Source organism: Rattus rattus, chromosome X (assembly GCF_011064425.1).
Source record: "Rattus rattus isolate New Zealand chromosome X, Rrattus_CSIRO_v1, whole genome shotgun sequence".
In the NCBI taxonomy this organism is placed as follows: Eukaryota; Metazoa; Chordata; class Mammalia; order Rodentia; family Muridae; genus Rattus; species Rattus rattus.
The window spans coordinates 66,637,737-66,660,284 of NC_046172.1; the positions used below are offsets into that span (position 1 = coordinate 66,637,737).

Genomic DNA, 22,548 nt, shown 5'->3' on the forward strand with positions numbered 1-22,548 from the left:
TTGTTCATTTTACTACCTAGCGGTAAGTAGTAGAGTAAGCTGGTGAAAGGAATCATGGACTGGGAAATGTGTATACTTATATACATGATAAGCTCCCTTCCATTTCTCTCTGACTACTTGAAAACGTTGCTTCTCTGTTTGTGAATATATTTAGGTGTCAATGACTAGGTAGGTTGCTCATATTTTATTCAAAAATGTCTTTTGAAACATCTTCCCTGTTTTGTTAAGTTCCCCCTTCCTCCCACCCCCTTATCCTCCTCCCTCCCACCCCAGCCTCTATATTCACAAGTTAATAGGTTAGTAACAATATTAGTAAGAATAGTAACAACAACAACAACCAACAACATTAATAATATTAGTCCCCTATACTGGTATAGCACTTTATGATCTACAAAGCGCTTTCACATCCATTATCTCATCTGTGCCACAATGCATCAGTCACCAGGCACATAGGCCTTAACTGTGCAAGGAAAAGAGATCAAATGGTATAAGTGGTGAAGAAAGGGGAAGAAAAGGCTAGCAGTGAGGAATGTCGGAACTGTGAAGATTGTTTAAGTAGTGGAAGGGAGGGTTGAACCAAAAGTATGAATTTAAAAGGTAACTAAAGTTGAGATTTATGTTTAGTGTGTGATATCAAAGAGTAGTCATCCTCAGACCATATGTGGATGGTCTAAATTAGTTGTTTCCACATATCATTCAGCTTTACCTGGTATTAGATGTACTTAATCATAGGAAGAAAAATTTTGTCAATCTGAGATGCCATTTTTAAAAATGACATTGGCATTGCAAGATCAACATTTAAAGAACACTAAAGCCATGTTGTGAGTGCACTTTTGACAAAACTGGAATAAAACATTTAGGAAACTACTTAAATAAGAGCAATCTATGTATTTCATTTATTACTAGTGTCAATTTTATAGCTATTTTATAATTTATCCCAGGCTATTATAAAATATATAAAACTGAGATATAAATTATCAGCAATATAACTTTGCACTTTAAATTATTTTCCGCTACAGATTTTGCTTTGGAAAACAAACTTTCAAAGCAGCTGTTTTATTTCCTTGTACAAGGTTCTGTAAATGTGTATACTCTGTCCCTGATGGACTTAGCTGTTGTGACCTTCAAGCTTTTCCAACATTTTAATCCTTAGATGATGGAACAAACACATCTATTGTGCCTTGTGGAACTGTTCATATTTCCACACAGGATAGTAGAGTTTAAAACATTAAAAGAATGCATTTATGGATGTGTGTATACACACATATTGCATATGTATGTGTGTATATATATTTAATAATTGTGAATGAGCTTTAAACTGTGGGGTGAATCTGTGAGATGAAGTAAGAAAATTTGGCACGATTCAAACATTATCCTTTGTTTTGGTAAACTGTATAACACAACATATTTTCCCACTGTGATCTACAGGTGCTATCCACAAAAGTGGGGGTGGTTAATAGCAAGAATCACTGGAATGTTTCTAGTAAATTAACAGGGACAAACAAGTCCCCCAAATACTCACAACCAAATGTTGATATAGAAGTAAAACTATATACAGTACAGTTACTTGTTTGTAGTTTGGCACAATGTTTTCCATTTTTTCCCTTGTGGGCAAACAGTGCATAAACTACTCGTGCAACTGTATGACTTTTAAAGTCTTTTACACAGAACATCAGATTAAAGTTTGATTTCAAAGACTTATTCCCACAATTTAAAATTCTTTTCTTTAAGCACTTACAGGTCAACATACATACCACAAAGCTTATTTTGAAAGAAAGAAAACACAAACATCAAATGTCTTTCTGGAAAATGTGAGTCTCTTCTTCAAACACAGGTAAAACCCCAAATGCTGTTTCTGCTTTTAGGAGATTGTAGCTGGAACCCCTGCAGAAAAATCAAAGAATTTATACCATCTTAGTAAGTTAGTGTACGTCCCACGAAGGGAGCATACCCTGTAAATATATTAACACCATACTAGATGTTGTATGATGCAGAAAGGTAGAGAAAGCACTCCTAATTGTCATGTGCTGACAACTAATGCTCTTTTGTTTAAACGATCTTGGCTTTTTGTCTACGTGACTTTTTGAATATGTTGTTCAGAATCTGTCTTGATTGCAAAGCCCTTCCATTCCAAAAATCATTCAAGAGCATGTTTTAGTTCTATTTTCTTAATAAGCAAAAATTAACACTGAATAGAAGACAAACGTAGCCTTTGTTAGGACTTATCCCTAGCTAAGCCACAATGAAATTGCCCGATATTTTGAGTGGCTTAAAGGTACAGGGATTTCCATGCATTTTCTTTTCTTTTTAATTTGAAAAAAAGAGGAGAATGGGAAAGAGTCTCTCATGCAAAACTTCTGCTTTCAAGAGGGAAAAATGCGGAACTCTGGGCTCAGCAGGTAGTAGGAAAGCCAAGGGCGCATCTCATCTCAGCCATTTTGGTGCAGTATTACCTCAGTTTCTGAAAACAAGTTGTCCCAGCCTCGTCCTTGTGGATCTGCTCTCGTTCCACGCGATTTCCCTTATATTTCTCATCTCGCAGGGTCTTGGAGCTGGATTTGTGACGATATAATTTTTTGTGTGTTGGTCCATTATTGCCTAAAGTGTTCATGTTACTGTACTTTTTATCAAAGAAGGCAGATCGAGAGTCCTCACTGGAACCAGACACGTCTGCATGACCAGGATCACCAACTGCTGCTTTCCCGCTGCTTTTGCTCACAGCTTTGATTGACCTGTGATTCTTAGTAGCTCCCGAAGAGCCATTATTAATCTTCTTTTTAGATTCTTGTGGTGTCCCAGCCAGTATTTTGAGGGTTTTTAATTTTAGGCTATTGGAATCAGGGGAGTAGAATGTGTTGGACTCCCCTTGGTGCTCCATGGGTTCCCAAAGGGGCTCCATGGAGAATATCATAATCTCTGCACATCTGCCATACCAGAGGCAATATTGGATAAGATATAGGAAGGCTCTTGAAATTCTCGTTGGTCATCATCCAGAAGGTTGTTGGTATTAGTGACTACACTCATGTCATTCCAGCCTGGCCTGCTTTCCTTTCCCAAAGCCCAATCTCCAGAAAGTCCCTTCTGACTTGGTATCTTCATAGGGGCAACAGGACCACCATGTTGAATACATTCAGTCAGTGTCTTTCCATTGGAGGATGTACTATTGGGTTGGCCCCCACTATGTCCAATCCCTATTTGCATTTTCTCTCCATTGACAGCAGCCACATATTTCCCTTTCTTTGCTGATTTAGAACCTGCGGGAGGTTTTGCTGAGTGGCTTTTCAACCTTTGTTGCTGGCTTTTGGGGACTTTTTTTCCTGGTATTTTTCTGAGAAGAACTTTGGCTTACAGCCCCACTCTTGCCAGGTGAAGTTTTCTTTCTTGATTTTGACACTTTGTTGTTGGCACTAATCTGCCCAGCTGCCTCATCAAATGTTGACAGGCAAGGGCTTTTTTGGAGCAGGCCAACAGAGTCCTCATCATTGAACATATGGAACTGAAATTGATGGTTATTTAATGTAAAGCCATCATCTGCTTGGACCTGTTGTGAAAGGGTACTACAGTCCCACTTGATTTTTTCCATGCTGCTCAGCGATCCCGGGACACCTTCTTGGAACCCTTTCATGGTTCCTAGTGTTTTGATACTCTCACATCTGGTACTCTGAGGAGAAAGGCTGGGGGTGTCCGGTGGAGACATTTCTGAGAGGGAAGAGTGGCGGAACTTGTCTGGAGTGAAGTTGGAGATGTCGAGGAGGTCGGTGGACTCCTTTAGTGGTGCTATCTCATCAATGCTCTGCTGGATCACCAGTTTGGGGCTGCAGTGGGCCAGGAAGTCATCATTGATATCATCATCACCATCCTTTTCACAGGATTTCAAGCTCAAGGGACAATAATTGCTTGAACTAACAGAAAGGGGGGTCATCGAATCAAAGCTAAAGAGCTGGCCATCATCATCTGCACTGACTGGGCCCTGCTGGAAAGGAAAGCAGATCTCTCCATTATTAAAGTGACACAGTTGATAGGAGTCATCGAGATGTGAGTCCTGCACAGAGGCATACAGAACCTTGTTGCAACCACTGCCACCACTATTGAGGCAGACAGGACTATATGTTACAGCCGTGAGGTTATTCTCCATGGAGACAACTTGGGCAGCTTCAAATTCACTAGATTGGCTTGTGGCTATCTCCCCTGAGACTTCAGTCATGAACTCTTGGGAGCCAGATGTATCCTTGTCAGGCCACAAACTTCCATAGTTGCTTGCTTCCATTTTGAAGTTTTGAGATGACTGTTGCAGCTGAGAATCAGAAGATGAGGACAGCACGCAGTCCTGAGCAGACTGGAGAGGTGCAAATGCTTTTTCTGTCTGAGTGAGGCTGGCTTCATTTTGTTCTGCAGAATGGTTGGTGAAGTATGAGATACTAGTATTATTTGACAGGTCAGAGGCATCTAACAGTGTTTGCAGATACCCTCCAGGAATAACAGGTATATTAGTGGCAACATTAGCAGATGATAGAGGCATTTCAGAAGAGCAGGTGGTTGGCAAGAATGTAGAATTCTTAACAACTTTTGTCTCGTGAAATTCAGACATATGGGAACTGTTTGAGGTTCCAGGAGTGACTTCATTTTTTAAATTAGCCTTGGAGGATGGGTCTTCTGAGACAGGGCTCATTTGAACAACTGGTTTGTTTTCTTGTCCAGTTTTGATTTTTTTGGATTTCAACCTAGCTTCACTTTTAAATTTAATTTTGTTAAGCACTTTCCTCTCTGGCCCCTTGAACTCTGTATCTTGAGCTTTGACTTTCGCTGAGTCGGGGCCTATGAGGCCACGTAAATGTGATCCATTGGCACTGCTTGGGGCAGCAAGAAGTGCTGATTTTGGTGTCCCTTTTAAACCTCCTTCTTCTTTGCGATTACTAGCTTGTTTCTGATCGCTGCCGAAAGAAACCTGCTTACTACTTGCTGACGCTTCCATGGATTGGATCCTTTGGATCCTGTGTCTATTGCCAAGCTTCGATTTTCGTTTCCGAGCAGGAGGCAGGAATGACACCTCAAAGCTACCTGGTTCAAAGCTTTGCTTTTGGCAGAAGGGTGTTTTCACAGAGTCTGTGTTGCCGTTTTTCTGCTTTTTCTTCTTTTGCCAGAATCCCTTCAAAGGTGATAACTTGGCGTACTTACTGAGCTGACTCTCACTCAGATTTACTGTTGTCTCACTGGCGTCTACCTTACCTAGCTTCACCAGCATGTTCTTCTCACCTTTAAAGCGATTGATGATGATGTATTTAATAATAACAGGGGGCTCCTTACGCGTTACTTTTCTTCTCTTCTTGGGGCACCATTCATCATCATCTTCTTCTTTGGAACCACCTGGAGGCCATTCCTTTCTCTCATTGACTTTTTCCCCCTCTAGTGAGTCAACATCGTATAGATAATCTTCACTGTATCTGACTTTTCTCTTGGCTCGCAGCCCATAGTTCTGCTGGGAGGATGAGCTTCCAGAATTAGTGTCCCGAGCCATATAGCGGCTACAGTCTTTGATCTCTCCCATGGCATCATATGAGACCTCAATGAAGGAACTGTCATCACTGAAATTTCCTGACGTCTCCAGGGAATTAGTAAGATGGTCAGGCTTCAGGTTCTTAAATTGCTCTACCTCAAGCCCACTACATGGTTTATTGTTTAATGCAGGTTTTTCTCCATTATCCTTTTCATCTTTTTTCTCTATACTTTTGTCTTCATGTACTTCCTCTTTGCCTTTCTTCTTGTCCAAGTTTTTATCTTCGTCTCCCCAGATGATGCTCACATCAGGGACCTTGAATTGAGAAAGATCACTGCTCTGCTTGAGGACTCCACTCTTAGATTCCCGCTTGGGACACGTAGTAAAGACACTGGGGAAAAAATTGAATTGGGCATCTTCCTGCATTAGAAGAGTGGTCTTGTCTCGAACATTGTCCTGAAAGGACTCATATCGAATTTTGAGGGAGCAGACATCACTGCCCAGGGTTGACTCGTCGTCATCGAACATATAGTTCTCCACATCTTCTTCAGAGAAAAGGTTAACAGATAGCTCGTTCTTGGAACAGAGGTCCAGTAGCTCAATCTTACTCTCACTAATGAAAGTCTCAAAGTAACCCCAATCCTGATTGGAATTTGCCAGCAAAGCTTCTTCCGTATTGCACTTATCTAGTAGTAATGCCTCATAGTAACTTTTCTGAGTTGGATCTTCCAAGTCGATGTCAGGTTTCTCAGATTCTCGTCTATCTCCTGCCCTTGATTTATGCAGGGGGAAGCCTAACAGCTGGTCTGAAAGCAGCTGCTCTCCATATTTGAGGTTTTCCCCAGCATTAATGCACTGAATCCCTATGTCAGAGACTGCACATGTTTCGTAATCTCTATTTAGATCACCGACTTTCAGACTGATCCCGGGTTCAGGATCCACTGCTTCTTTTGACTCCATGAAGCAACCTAAGCAAGTCCGGCTTGGCTGCATGAGGCAGTCTCCGTTCAGAGCTGATATGCCTGCAGGCTCCATTATGGCAAATGGAGCTTTCTCACACTCATTGGGCAGGGACCATGAGTTCAGGCCCTTCGCAACTCCGGATGTGAGGGAGATGGCATTCACAGAAGCACTAGTAGCAGAATGATCAGGTGCTTCAATCAGGCCCAAAGGAGATGGAGGGCTCTGCATACACGGCTTCTTAGACGGCAGAGGAAGAAGACCCCTCGGAAACATTGGGGACTCTTTTTGTGCCACTGGTATAGGCTGGATTGGAGTAGAAGCTTCTAGAGCTGCGAATGACTTCATTGCCACGTCCTGTTCCTCTGAGTCTAGAGGAAAAGGGGTAAAAAGGCAGGAATAAAGTTAAGTCTCTTAGATGAGACTCAAGTCTCTTTCTCTTGATTAGTTTCTAATATGTAGATAATCATATAATAAGCTAAGCCTCTGTTTCTTTAGCTTTATGAATTACCACCTAAACATTAGAAAAACAATTCTAAATTACACATGAAAAGTAATCATTTTTTTTTCAGCCCAGGGAAAGGTAGAGCCTCCATCAGAAATGAGGAAAGAACTGGACAGATCAGTCAATTGAAAGTCAAAGCTTTCAGAGGGGACAGTGCACAGAGGCCCATTCATGGTCTGAGCTGTGAGACCCACGCCCACACTTGAAAACTTATGTTAGAGAAGTTCCTAGTGAAACTACAAATGTCTGACACCAGAACTTCCTTATAATTTACTAGTAATTTTGACAAATTTCATTTAACAAATGAATCTGACAGAGCAAGGGAATTTATCTGAGACATTTCAGAGATTCTTCTAGTTCAGTTAAAGATCTGGTAGAATAAAGTTTAGATTTACATCAACTTCAGATACATTTTGGATTCAACCTGTCTCAGGTTTCTGTATACCCCAAATCCACATTAATAAAAAAAAAGACTATCATAAAAGATAATGTATATCTTAAACTCTCTTACCATTTTCTTTGACCTCATTAATCAGATTGTTTTCTCCATCGGCTGAGGCAGCAATAACTTTATCTTGTTGGTTATCCATGAATGTAGCCTCTTACTGTTTCATTCCAATTTCAAATGTTGTCCAACCTGCACATTTCAAATATATAGCGTCAGTCATTCAGTTTGTCTTATTTTGTATTTTTACATGTTATTCAGCTATAGGATTTTAAAAATGCTCACTGGGATCTGTTTTCTAGAATGGCTTCATTACTTCTGTTTTTGTTTAATAGTTTACACCTACTATATAAGGTACTTATTTCCTATTAACAACCATATTATTCAAAACTAAAGCAGAATGAAGCAGAAAAATGCACAAAAATTAGCCTAATTATAGTTGCTCAATTCGGAAGACTGCAAAGTAAAGTCTAGGATAATTTTAAATAATTTGTGTATATGTGGAAATTAGTTTTGTTTACTTTGTTTCTACTTTGCATGTCCAGATGTTCTTTCAAGGCAAACCAACTCATATATACTCATATACATCAAACGTAATATCTTTTTATTAAAATATAATTACATCATTTCCCTACATCCCTCTTCTTCCAGTCCTACCATGCTGCACCCCACCTACTCCCTCTCCCATTCCTGGCCTCATTTTAAATATATGTATATCTATATTTGTATCTGTACCTATATCCATATCTATAATTATATATCACACTTAATTTCTCTTTGCCTTAAATTTTGAATTTTAAAGTCGGAAGATGTAGGACACCTTAATTTTCTGACTTGTATGACTTCAATAGAATTTTGACAACCATTTCTCTTAAAACACATCAAGATTTTAAAACTGTAATCATAAGTAAGATCTAGATTTTATGAAAAGCTCTTAATTTTTGCTCACTCACTTAGATATTAGGTATATTAAAAATGATAAATGGATGAATCCATTTGAGATAAAGGTGACCACTATGTGCCACTATCACATGCAGAAATCCCTATTAATTTTAGTTAACCTCTATGCCTAACCACCATTCCCAGTCAAGTTTTTGATCCCTTTAGTTAAAAGTCCACACTAAGGCCATGTGCCATCACACACCTGTAATCTCAGCACTCAGGAGGCAGAGGTTAAGTGCAAGCTCAGTCTGGTCTACATAGTGAGAGAGACCCTGACTCAAAAGCAAAACAAAATAAAATGGCCTGCACCGCTTCTCTGGGACACCGCTTTCAAGAGACACCAGGTATACCCACTACTTCCAACCTCACAGGCCTGCTTGGCTGATTCTTGGACTTCCTTTTCTGGTGCCCACCAGGTAGACCCACTCATCCCCATCCTATAGACCTGTCTTGTTCCTCTAGAACTTCTTTTACCCTTGTAGCTAGGTAGGCCTATTCCTTCCCACTCCATAGGATAGATGGCTCCTCAGGGAGCTCCCATTTCTGCATCACCAGTTGACTTTGCTTCTTTTAATCCTACAGCCTCATCTGGAACATTCTTTCCCTGTCTTGCTTAGGTAGTCCCTGTTTCGTTGTGAGCTGCCCAACATGACTGCTGATAACGGAATTCTGGTACTCTCTAAGAGCAGCCAATGCTCTTAACTACCGAGCTATCTATCCAGCCTGTATATAATAGTTTAAACACAATAAATATCCTTAAATGGTCAATCATACAGCTTTTAAAATATTAAGAATGAGAACATAAAATTCATCACAAAAAACTCTAAAGCAGTGGTTCCCAAATTGTGGGTTGCTACCCTTTTAGGAGGTCCAATGACCCTTGCATAGAGGTCACCTAAGACCATCAGAAAATACAGACATTTCTAATTCATAACAGTGAAAATTACAGCTATGAAGTAGCAACAAAAATAATTTTATGGTTGGGAGGGTTACCATAATATGAAGATTTATATTAAAGGTTTGCAGGTTTAAGGTTAAGAACCACCAAATCTCCTTTTAAAACCCGTTTACTTTTACTTTTTTCTTTTAGTTTTGGGATTCTAATGTAATTATATCATTTTCCCTCCCTTTCCTCCTTCCAAACACTCAATATTCCCCTCCTTATTCTTTTTCAAATTCGTGGTCTCTGTTTCATTAATTTGTTATGTGTATATGTATATACATATACATTCCTAAATATAACTTGCTCAGTCTGTATGATGTTATTTCTTTATATATGTTTTAAGGGATGAATATGTGATATTAACACAAAAGCAGGAGGGAGTATGGGGGTCAGTGCTGAGACCATTATGGGAGCTCTCAGGTGTGCAGACAGCACCAGATCTGATCAAATCCCAGGAAGAAGAGGTGGTTGTTGGTTGTGAGATCCAGTGTAGATGGTGTCTGCCTAGCTCCATTCTTCTTCGCCCAGCTCTGGTAAGCCTTGTAGGCTGCCTTGAGGCCCCATTGTGGGCAACATTCTCCTTGACAGTGTGCTGTCCATTCATGGGTGCCCAGTTCATAATGTAGCTGCAGCATTGCTGCACAATGCATTTGGTCTAATGCTCGAAGGCTTCCATGAATGAGTTCTTCCACCAGGAAGGAATCTTCCACCACTGGAGATTCCCATCCTTGTTATATTCTTGGCCTTGATTGTCAAAAAGCATTAGTCAGCTTGGGCCCAGGATGATGCCACCAAAGTTTCAAGGTATAGGTGAATAGTGGATACAAAATGGTGCCTACAGAATTCTAACTGAAAATAAAGTCTTGTTTTTTTGTGGGTGGAGTCATACTCCACTGTTGGGCGATTTACTGAGGTGGTTGGCTCTGATTCTTAAGAAGTTGAAAAATCTAGGCTGGTTTTCAGTGACAGAAAAAACAACAGAGAGTCCATATACCTGTGGAAACTGAACAACTCTCTACTCAATGATAATTGGTCAGGGAAGAAATAAAGAAATTAAAGATTTCCTGGAATTTAATGAAAATGTTGATATACCATACCCAAATTTGTGGGACACAATGAAAGCAGTACTAAGAGGAAAATTCATATCACTAAGTACTCTGGTAACGAAACTGGAGATATTTTACACCAGCAACTTAACAGCACACCTGAAAGCTCTAGAACAAAAAGAAGCAAACTCGCCCAAGAGGAGTAGACCACAGGAAATAGTCAAACTAATGACTGAAATCAATCAAATAGAAACAAAGAGAACAATATAAAGAATCAGCAAAACCAAAAGTTGATTCTTTGAGAGAGTCAACAAGATAGATAAACCCCTTCCCAAACTAACTAAAGGGCCCAGAGATAGCATCAAAATTAACAAAATCAAAAATGAAAAGGGAGCATAATAACAGAAATGAGGAAAGTCAAAAAATCATCAGATCCTACTACAAAAGCCTTTACTCAACAAAACTAGACAATCTGGATGAAATGGGTGGTTTTCTAGACAGATACCACATACCAAAGTTAAATGAAGAGCAGGCAAACTATCTAAACAGGCCCACATCCCATAAGGAAATAGAAGGAATCGTTTAAAACCTCACAACCAAAAGTGCCCTAATAGAGGAGAAAGTGGGAAAGAGCCTTGAACTCATTGGCACAGACAGAAAATTGTTTAACAGAACTCCAATGGCTCACGCTCTAAGATCAAGAATTGATAAGTGGGACCTCATGAAACTGGAAAGCTTCTGTAAGGCAAAGGACATACTCAATAAGTCAAATTGGCAACCTACAGATTGGGAAAAAAATCTTCACTAAATCCACATACGATACATGGCTAATATCTAAAGAACTCAAGAAGTTAACCTCCAAAAAACCAAAACAACCAATCAAAAAAATGTGGTATCAAGCTAACCAAGAATTCACAACAGAGGAATTTTCGAATGGCTGAGAAAACACCTAAAGAAATGTTCAAAGTCATTATCGATCAGGGAAATGCAAATCAAAACAACCCTGAGATTCTACCTTACACCATTCATAATGGCTAAGATCAAAACCTCAGGTGAAAGCAGATGCTGGTGAGGATGTGGAGAAAGGAACACTCCTCCATTGCTGGTGGGATTGCGAACTGGTACAACCACTCTGGAAATCAGTCTGGAGGTTTCTCAGAGAAGAAATAGATCTACCTGAAGACCCAGCAATACCACTCTTGGGAATACTCCCAAAAGATGCCCCACCACACCACAGGGGCACATGTTCCACTATGTTCATATCGGCCTTGTTTGTGATAGCCAGAAGCTGGAAACAACCCAGATGTCTCACAACAGAAGAGTGGATACAGAAAATGTGGTTCATTTACACAATGGAATACTACTCAGCTATTAAGAATGAGGACATCTGGAGTTTTGCAGGCAAATGGATGGAACTAGAAATATCATCCTGAGTGAGGTAACTCAGACCCAAAAGGACATGCATGGTATGTTCTCACTAATAAGTGAATATTAGCCAAAAAAAGTACAGAATACTCAGGATACAGTCCACAGAACTCAAAAAGGTCAACAAGCTGAAGGGCCCAAGTGAGGACGCCTCACTCCCACTTAGGAGAAAGAAGAAAGCAATCACAAGGCGGGAGGGAGATGGGATTTGGGTGGGAAAGAGGACAGAAAGGGGAAGAGGGGAACACGATCTGGTATTGGGTGGGGGAAAAGGACTGAAGCCCTGAGGGCCAGCAGAAAGAATGGAAACAGGTGGGCTTGACGTAGCTCAGGTGGTAGGAGCGCTTGCCTAGCAAGCGCAAGGCCCTGGGTTCGGGTCCCCAGCTCCGAGAGAGAATGGAAACAGGTGACCTTGGGAGGTTGGGAAGACCCTCTAGAATGTACCAGAGACCTGTGGAGTAAGAGACTCTCAGGACTCAAAGCGGGGGGTGGGGGAGGCTCGGCTAGATGAAAGGCCCTACAGTAGGGGGAGGGAACTTGTAAGGCTATCTCCAGCAGAAAGACATGGCATCAAGTGAGGAATGGGGTTGCTTTCCTACAGTCAAAACTCTGACCCACAATTCTTCCTGTCTGAAAGAAATGCAGGGATAGAAATGGAGAAGAGCCTGAAAAAAAGGTGCAGTGACAGGCCCAGTGGCCTGCTCAAAGGGGAGGCCCCAAGACCTGACACTATTAATGGAGTTATGGAGTTCTCACAAAAAGAGACCTACCCCAGAATCACCAGGTGCTTCCCACTGGGATCTGTGCTACCTAGCAATTCTGGCTGCACTGGGAGCAGTGGAACTTCACCTGCAAGGTATGTCACCCTCAGAAAGTGAGTCCATCACGCCCTCCTCATCCAGTGTGGACTGCTTATAGATTAACAGGATCACATATGGGCTCTGTCCCAAGCCTCTGGCTATGCATCCATCCCTTTGAGCCCAGGCTCTGGCTACACCGTGCTGCTGGAACCCAGGCTCCCAACTCAGATGCCATGGCAGCATCTCCATTTGTTTGTAAAATCCCCTGCTGTACTATGCTGTACTATGGCTTATCTAAATGGATAGGCACCATTTTATGGTTTTATCAACAAAGAAAGAAACTTTCCCTTTGTTTGAGGAATCACAAAGTAATTCAAGAACTGACAGGCTTCCTCAAGCTCAGAGCCTTTTTTTAATCTTTATATTTAACTTTCCACTTCCTCCTCCCCCTCTTCCTCTTCCTCCTCCTCTTCCCCTTCCTTTAATCTTTTACCTTCCCTGTTTTGGAGCATACTGTCTAGGTTTATGGGGATGTTGTATTACAATAGAATCATATTCATGATGTGGTTCTAAGCAATCTCATATATCAAATTTCATAGTACAAACCTATGAATGGGAAACTGACTTGGCCCTTGCACGTGATAGTTTATCTTTAAACTGTTACCTATACCCTCCTATGTCTTTAAACTTGAAGTCTCTTAATCTGATTCTATTTTTTACACTTTTAAAATATTTATCATAGCAGTACTCTTTGTGATTTCTCCCATACTACTGTCTGACAGACAGTTGGGCACCACTTGACCTGAACCCTCATGAATATCATTACTTAACCAGTAACCATACTTCTAATTTCCATTTTTTTCTTTATTGGCAGAAATGTTGTTACAAATCCAAAATCTGTCCTTGTTTATTTCAAGATGGAATAGAGAAGGGTGGAGAAAAAGTTCATATGCACCTGGGGAAAAGGTTCTGCTAAATCCAGCTTTCAGATTTTAGAGTTCTGTGTTGTACTATGTAGCAGACTAGTCCCTGTCACCCCCCTACACACACACAGAATTGTGTATACTGGAGAAAAAGCACAGTATGTTTTATTTCCCAGTGTGAAATCAGGTTGTTATACCAAAAGTTGGAAGATGACTGGAGCTAGGGATTCATTTAATCTCAAAGTGCTAAAATGAATTCAACTATTTAGTAAGACTAAGTTAAAACATCATTGGAAAAATTTTGGAGTGAGAAGAAGGACTAGAGACAACATTACAAGTAAAAAATGTTCAGGGTTTTCAGCGATTGTTGGAACACAGTCCAAGAATGAAGTAGTGTAAGATTTCTGAGTGCTTGTGAGAAAACTTATGACAAGATTTTTGTGACCTCAAGTTCCTTAAACACAGGGAATTGTTGGTGGTGTGTGCACAGCTTGCTTACCAGTAAGTTATGTAGGACTCTACCCAGTTTTATCATCCAAGTCTACACTAGGAAAGAATATTGAGGGACCAGGCTTGTAGAAGGTCACTTACTAGTGAGAAAAATAGTTTCTGAGGAAGCCAAGGACAATCACATCCTTCCTGGTTTTCTTACATTCTTTTACTATTCTCCTGTATATCAATAGAGCCAAGTATTATAATGACCTTATTTTAAAAAAAAACACTAGCATCCATCTACTTTTTTGGAGCATCTAAATTTTACCTTTTGATATTGTGGCTAGTAGTAGCTGTAAAAAATTAAATTTAAATATAATTAGATTAAAAGCAGCTCATCAACTATTCTAGTCACATTTCAGATGTTCAGTAATGACATGTGGCTAGTGTAGCCAATACAGAACATTTTCATTATCCCAGAACTGGAAACAAGTCAGCACTGTTGTTCTTACTCGTTAATCGTCTAGTCGTTTTCTGTGTTTGGAGATGCTTGCACGAGTTTTATTATTTTGTTGATCTCCATGAACCAAGCAAACCTTTCCTCTTCTATACCACCCAACTGCCCTTGCTTATTCCTGTACTTTTTCACAGGTAGCCCTTCTAATGTGCTCAATATGCATGTCTACATACCCTTGTAAAGGAATACTGTTACATGTTCATACTTCGAATTCACATGTGAATGGCATTATGTTATAGATCTCACTGTTTATGTTTTTTCCTCTTCAAGATAAAGTCTCACTACTTACTTAGTGCTGGCCAGGCTAAGTAGGTCAGGCTGGCCTCAACGTTGCAGCGTTGGTAATCTACAAGTGCTGGATTACCAGACTGCACCACCATGCTAGGCCTCATCATTTTAATTGTTCTTACATAACGCTTTTGTAAGATTTGGTCACACTTCTTTCATAATAATATGCAAATTATTTCATATTTTAAATTTTTATTTGCTACAGAATACTTACCACAGTTTGTACTTCTGTTTTCATTTTGATAGATAGTCAGGATACATAGCCTAGCACTGTATGGAAATTCTTGACTTCACATATACACACAAAGTCTTTAAGGGACTCATAGGTGAAAGTGTTTGGCTCTGTGGTTGCACTTTTAACTGAAGATATTCTAACAGCTGCCTTGTCCTTTATTGTTTTAATTTACTGGTCTTATTTATTATCGACTGTTGCTGTCATTGCCAATTTTGTTTGTCTCAAATGGGGTTTACTTCCCAATCTTAATTTCAAATAATGGGTTTCCATAGCTCTTTGCCTCTGATTCCCGGGACTCAGATTATGAGCTTATGAAGTAGCTCATATCTTTTGTTTATTTTAGACTTTTCTGTCTTGTTTCCTTGGTCTCGCCATTCAGCAGTGACTCTGATAGATAGCTTACTGCCTAAGGTTTCATGGAACAGCAGGGGTTAGGGACCTAATGGAGACAGGGTTACTACGCTGACAGCCAGAGATGTCCAAAGCCTAATGGGAAGCTTCATGTTGTCTGTTAACTTGACACACTAGGGAAATAACCTTTTAATCCAGTGCAGCATATTTTATTTATTGTAGCATTATCCAGTTCAAAGATGTTATGAAAAACATCCCCAGAGAGATTTAAGATTTCAAAAACATCCTGAGTTTGAACTTAATTCAACCACTCTAGAAGGCTAAAACAGTGGAAGATGACCTTTTAGGTACTTCATATGCCAGGCACTGTTAGGCCAGATAATGTCACGCCAAATTAGAATGTTTGTCCCTTGAGGGAGGGGGGATGGTTAGGAAGAAGGTGTTGATGGCACGTGCTTTAACTAAATTCATTTGTCAGTGCTAATGATCTAACATTAAAAATATTGACAATCTTAAAAAAATACATTAGAAACTAGGACAGGAGTGATGAAGCAGTCTTTAATTCTATCACTCAGAAGGAAGAGGGAGGTGGGTCACTGTGAGTTCAAGGTCAGTCTGATCTATATAGAAAGTTCCAGGCAAATCAGTGTTGGGTACTAAGATTCTGTCACAAACAAAAATAAACAAAAACAAATCTACAGAAATATGAATAAGTAATTGAACAAGGAACACAGGTTGTCATTAAGTTGGCAAAAAGGAAATGAATGTATGCTCTGTTCAGCTTTGATGAGCAATGCAGGCAAACTAGAAATTATTAAGGAGGAAAAGTCTAGAACAAGAATACTAAAAATTGTAGTTTAGTTTAGGGAAGAAAATTCAAGAAATGTGTTTTCTGCCTTTAAATACATCTATCACAAAGGTTGACTTTGTTACTAACTCGAGGGTGAAAGATTAGCTCAGAATACTGACTAAGAGAAAAGTTTAAAGATGAAATGAATTCTAAGGGAGAGGCATAAGGAAAAAGCAAGCTTTCTGTCACTAGCTGGGTAACAATTTGACAACATTAAATAACAGATTTAAGTAATGTATGGAGAAAACAGACTGGAGGACTTTATGTGACATCAATAGAAGCAGTTGCACAAATCTAAAATAAATTTGGTCAACTACGAATAAGATATTCAAGAAAACACAGCAAATCCAATCAAATTAGGTCCTACTCAAGTTACTCAGCCATGCATGAGAAAGGGAATAACAGAAGCCATCTGCGTAGTGTGCCATATTTTGGTTACATTATTATAAAGGACAGGGGGATTCTGTCAAAGATAAGAAACTGTGGGCAGTGAAACAGTGTGGTAGGTTAAAAACCTCTTAAACACCCAATCCATAGTTTTTTCCTCAGCTGAAGTCATGGAGGTTTTTCAATTAAAATACATGTAAAGTGGCCAAGATAGATGAGCGCTCTCTGCCTTTGGTGTCTTGGTCCTATATTTTATCCATCTTAAAAAAATGCGTGCTTTTTCAAAAAATGTACGGTCACATTCTTCCAAGTCTCTGCACAGAGTTTGAAAGCCAAATGAAATGACACTTCATCCACTTGGCTGGATATCACTGCCTGCGGCACTCTACAATTTCCCTTCTAACCTAGGCTCGATTACAATCAAGGCTTGCGGAAAGCAAACAACACGCAGTCAACCTGCCACAGCACTAATTAAGTGCAAACATACCATGGAAATTAAAATGAAAATCAAATGCCAGCTCTGTGAAAAGAAACTAAGAGCTTCCTCAGATATTAAAAAATAAGGCAGGGAGAAAAACAGGACCTTCTTAAAAGAAGTCATGGCGATGTATCCTCAGCCTTGTAAGACTCTATCATTTGCCACATCTACGTAGGCTGTTCTTCCAGCACACTGCGTATGTTTCAACACATTTATTTTATGTATTTATTTTTATTAACTTGAGTATTTCTTATATACATTTCGAGTGTTATTCCCTTTCCAGGTTTCTGGGCAAACATCCCCCTAACTCCTCCCCCTCCCCTTCTATATGGGTGTTCCCCTCCCCACCCTCCCCCCATTACCGCCCTCCCCCCAACAATCTCGTTCACTGGGGGTTCAGTCTTGGCAGGACCAAGGGCTTCCCCTTCCACTGGTGCTCTTACTAGGCTGTTCATTGCTACCTATGAGGTCAGAGTCCAGGGTCAGTCCGTGTATAGTCTTTGGGTAGTGGCTTAGTCCCTGGAAGCTCTGGTTGGTTTCAACACATTTATAAGCAAGATGTTTTAATGGTGATTTCCTAAATTTTATTTGGTGGCACATGGCTTTTAGATTTCCAAGACCACAAATGTATTTTGCCCTACCTATCCAGAAAATTATGTTCACAAGCTTCAGATGTTATGTTGACAGGACTAGAGGCACTTAATGGCCCAGGGAATGGCTCCAACATAAAGGACACCTAATTAGAATGGTCTGGTTTTAAATTCTTGATTTCACAACCCTATTAAATCTGGGCTGTAGACTCAAAGATCCCAAATCAACCTTAGGGGGCTATGGTTCACAATAGTTACTTGTGACTGTTATACATCCCTTTAGTGCTGGGCATAGAACTTAGTAAATAAATTTAGTTTCTCTTTCTTCCTGATCCAACTATTTCATAAAGCTTGTGATACATGATATAACAATATTGATAGTAATAGACGGTACTTAAGTAGTATTTTTGGTTATAGGTAGAAGCAAGAGTATGGAGAAAAAGGAATAGGCTTGGATGAAGTCACCAAGTTGGCTTCTGAGTCTTAGCTGTGCCACTGAGTAGCACAGGTGCATGGGTTATAGATAAAATGAATTCTCTTTTACCTCTGGACATATTTATGTATGGAGTGTGTGTGTGTGCGTGTGTGTACACGAGTGTATGTATGGGCATGCACGTGATACAGATTCTATTTGGAGGTCAGAGAGCAACTCTGGACAAGGTCTTCAGTTTTCCACTTTGTTTGACACAGAGTCTCACTTACTTCTGTGTACACCAAGCTCGGGGGCCTGAGAGCTTCCGGGGATTTTCTTGTCTCTGCTTCCCTATGAGAGCCCTGGGATTACAGACCTGATTTTTGCTGAGCAGCAGCAAGGGAAGTGAAGCTGTGGACTGTGGAGGGACATGGTTTAGGACAAATTGAAAACCTTTGCCCTCTCAGTAGTGGAGCTTCTTCATGGCTGTAGCCTTATTGGTTTCACATAGCCCTAGCTGATGCTCGGCACTACCCCCAAAGACCATATTTGGTCCCCGTCCTCAGATCTTTATAACCTTGTGCTATTGAATTTCAGGTTCCAAGGTAGAATCTAGAATCAAAGCTTTTAGGTGGAAAAGAGAGGTCAGAGGAACCAATGGTTTCTGTCCCAGAAACTTGCCTTGTCTAGTCCCTCCTTGAGAAAGGAGGAATGCCTCAAATTCCGTGGACATTCCTCCCATCCTCTTGTACTCAATCATAGCTTCTTTTTTGGCTATTAATTCACCCAGCTATGCAAACAGGGAGGAATAAAGCTTTGATGTAGTGTCTCTACAGTTATCTGTCCCTCTAAAGAAACAGTACTTTTCAGGAAAAAAGGCATTAGTCATTAAAGTTTTTAGTCTAAAGTCCTCTCTAGGTATCCACTTATTGCCATGTCTTTCAAATATTTACATTGTCCTATTTAGGCTTTTTAAAAGGCAGCATTTTCTTTGGAGGATGGCTGAAATATGTGTATAGTGAGGGAAAAAATATCAAGCTACAATTACACTTTTTATCCAGAAAAAAGCAAATCAGATGGTGATGAAATCCAAAGAGAAAACACAGATTAAAGTCTGCACTTTCTAAATGTTACTTAACTAAACACAGCTGTTAAAGATTGAGTACTTATTTGCTTGTATATCTATAATAATGCTGCCATTAGTATTCAGATAGGATGCTGGAAACCCTCTGTCGTCTTAAGATATGTTCTCAGAAGGTCTTTCTATAGGAGTGGGGATGTAGTCCACACTGACGCATCCACAGACTTACCTGGTTATACTTTACATTCACAGGGTGGTGAGAGAAGACTAACATGTATTGAGTGATACTTTACTAAGCACTTTAAATATACTTATGACTTTATGCAAACAGCAGCCTTGCAAACCAGATGTTATTATTTCCTTTAATAAATATGGAAAAAAAATCTCAGAAAAAGTTAACTCATTGAACTCCATCTCACAGGAAGAAAATCGGGGTTTAGATCTAGCACTAAGTTACTCCGGTCAAGCTCATGGTCCTGTCTCGTATTAAGATACCAGGGCTGGGGGCACAGGTTCTTTGCTGGGCCATAAACATAGATTCCGTGGATCATTTATTCTAACTACTATGTTACAGAAATGCATTGCTGAATCAATGTGAAACATTCTCGGCTTTCTTTCTTTCTCTCTCTCCCTCTCCCTGAAAGTGAGGAAGAAGAGGGGTAGGAGGAATAAGATTAGATATAGGAATATATGTGCCGTGAAAATAGAAAGTGGTATAATTTGAGTGGAGAAAGGATAAGCAAGAAGAGCAGGGAAAGAAAGTGGTAGGCAAAAATAAACAATATAATGGACGTGTCACAATGAAACTCATTTCTTTCGGTGATAACAAAAAGATCAATAACGAATATGTGGACCAACTGATGATAAGAATTAAATGACAATCTTGAATTCATTAACATGCTGCTGTAGTAAAACAAGCCCATTGAACGCTTCATATATAAAATATCTACTTACAGGAAACTAATAAAAAGGTAGAGGAGACTGAAGTTAGTCCTCAGCTTGCAGAACACCTGAAATCAAGAGTTAGCATTATAATCAATATATTTTTGGCAGTTGAAACTTAATCAAAAGAAATACAGTAAGAACGACTACGAATAAAAACCAAACCTTTCTGGTGTGTTTTGTTTGTTTGGTTGGTTTTGAGTGAGGGTTTGTCTGCTTTTCCAGTGTTGCTTTCAGTTAAATTTAAGGGACTAATAAATACATAATTACAGATAGCTTTACAATTTAACAAAATGGCCACATACATTCTTACACTTGAATATCACCATATCGTGAGTCAGTAAAGTAACTGTCATCTTGGTTGGTTGATGAGAAAAAGCAAGGGCTAGGGGAAAAAGCAGTATAAAGTTGTTGCGATGGAGCTGCTTGGGCCCTGAGGGCTTTAAAGCTCGTAGTTTGTTCAATACAGTTTGGTAGAAAAGTGACCAAAGTGGCACACGAGGTAGTCAACCTAATTTGAATCACAAGAGGTCATATTGGGAGACAAGAGGAATCCTGGACCAGCAGCCAGGGCCCAAGTTTAAATCATGCCTTTATCTCATTATTGCTATGCGATTCTGTAAAATGAGGCTAATTCCTGCTTTTTATATTTAAAAACTGTAGGGAGCTCAGGTGAGAGAAACAATGGATTCAAGAATGCTTAGGTTCAATCCCTGGGACCTCAAGAAAATAAATACATGACATGCTTGGTTTAATCCCCAATGAAACAAACACAACACACACACACACACACACACACACACACACACACACACACACACACCCCGATTGGCTTTCTTGAAATAAATCAAACTTTTGTTACGTAGTTATACATTTTAAATATTAAATACATCATCCATTCTATTGTCATTTTTGATAATAAGTATATTGACCCATAACATTTTCAATGAAGATATAAAATAGCTGTTCACCATACAATAGGCTCTGTAACTAAGGTAGGTACTATGCTTGGATTAGAAGGGAAGATAAATATGGTGACAGCACTGCTTATTACATAACCCATCTCCTTTGTACTCCTGAGACCATTAGGGCCCAAAGAGTCAGCCTCACTTAAAACTAAGATACCAGTAAGATGGCAGGAATATGGGCTGAGTAAGATATATATATTCTTACTAGATCAAATGAATCTTCTAAATAATGAAGCAACTCGTGGATTATAGACAAGTAATTTTGACACATATTAAAAGATTGGGGGACTATTATTCTGGCCCACGTTATTTTTGTTCACTCTTTCTTCTTCATATTTTATTGACCTCTTTTAATTTTTCCTCCAATTTTGTAGTTTTCTCAACTAGTTCAGTGTTATCATTCACCTCTTTTGTTCACAAAATATTCCAGTATATTTATACAATTCTGGAGAAATTGTACCATATTCAGACAAGGTATTCCTATCTCTATTCTAACCACAATATGTAGGCTTTTTTTCCCTGCAAGATGCCGGATCTTGAAAAGGTAAAAAGCTGGTATTATAAAAATAGTGCTCTAAATATGATCCTGTAATTAAAGATCCATAGCCCCTACAGAGACTATTTAATAAGAAGTACCTTGTTATTTGCAAACACATCACAGAATCAGTTGGTCATTTTGCTAATACTGGCAGGTACTGAACTTACTTACCAGAGAAACAATCTTATGGTTTCATAATATGAAGACATGAGGCCAAGGAGCTGTGTAAAAAATTTCAGGCGCATTAACATCACAAAATCGACTCCTAATTTTTGTTCACAATATTCGCCGGAGTATAAGGGGTCAGTTCTGCCTTGCCGGGTCATAGCTATAGCTGCTGACACTAAAATCTTTGTGATCATCTAAATAGTTGTCACCAAGAAGGTACCATAGTGATTTGATTCCACTATAGTGGAATAGCCAAGGTAGGCTAAACATTTTATCACCTGATAAATTGCTGTAGAGAATATTGTGGCATCTTAGATCCAATGATCCACAGATAACCAAAAGTAGTTATTTTTGTATAATTTATTTATGCCCCAAAAGAACTATTTATTTGTCTACATTACCATAAAAGTGCACAAAGGTGAAGGGGGAAGATGTACACATAACCTCACCTGGAAAAGTCATAGTAGTATTTGTACTTTTTATATTAAATCCCCATCTTGCTGAACAAGGAAAGCAATTCATCCAAGAACCCAAGCATAACCAAAAAATATAAGCATGCCATCACTTATACTGTAATCAAAGGACAGTATCCTCGGCTCTGGTAGTCACCAACAGGCTCCATGGACAGCATATGCAGGTGAATGGCAATAAATAGCTTGTATTTTCAATGATTCCCATATGGTATCTTTCATGGTATCTTTCATTATTTTTTAAGTTCTCTCAAGTGAAGCTGCATCATAATCAAACTCTATGAGAAAATGCATATTTTGTACCAGTTAAATTAAAGTCACATTACCCTTGGGAGTAGGTTTATTTTATTCACACAAA

At 39.4% G+C, this 22,548-nt stretch overlaps 1 protein-coding gene across 1 annotated transcript in view; it reads right to left on the bottom strand.

Annotated features, from left to right (window-relative positions):
* Positions 1 to 261: 261 nt before the first annotated feature.
* Nexmif (neurite extension and migration factor) overlaps positions 262 to 22,548 on the bottom strand; it is a 136,794-nt gene continuing 114,507 nt past the window's right edge. Inside the window, 6 exon segments of the mRNA XM_032890242.1 lie at positions 262 to 1,884; positions 2,454 to 2,913; positions 2,916 to 3,253; positions 3,255 to 6,825; positions 7,471 to 7,596; positions 20,059 to 20,114. Of these exon segments, the coding sequence (XP_032746133.1) occupies positions 1,791 to 1,884; positions 2,454 to 2,913; positions 2,916 to 3,253; positions 3,255 to 6,825; positions 7,471 to 7,549 (4,542 nt within the window). The 5' untranslated portion in view covers positions 7,550 to 7,596; positions 20,059 to 20,114 and the 3' untranslated portion in view covers positions 262 to 1,790.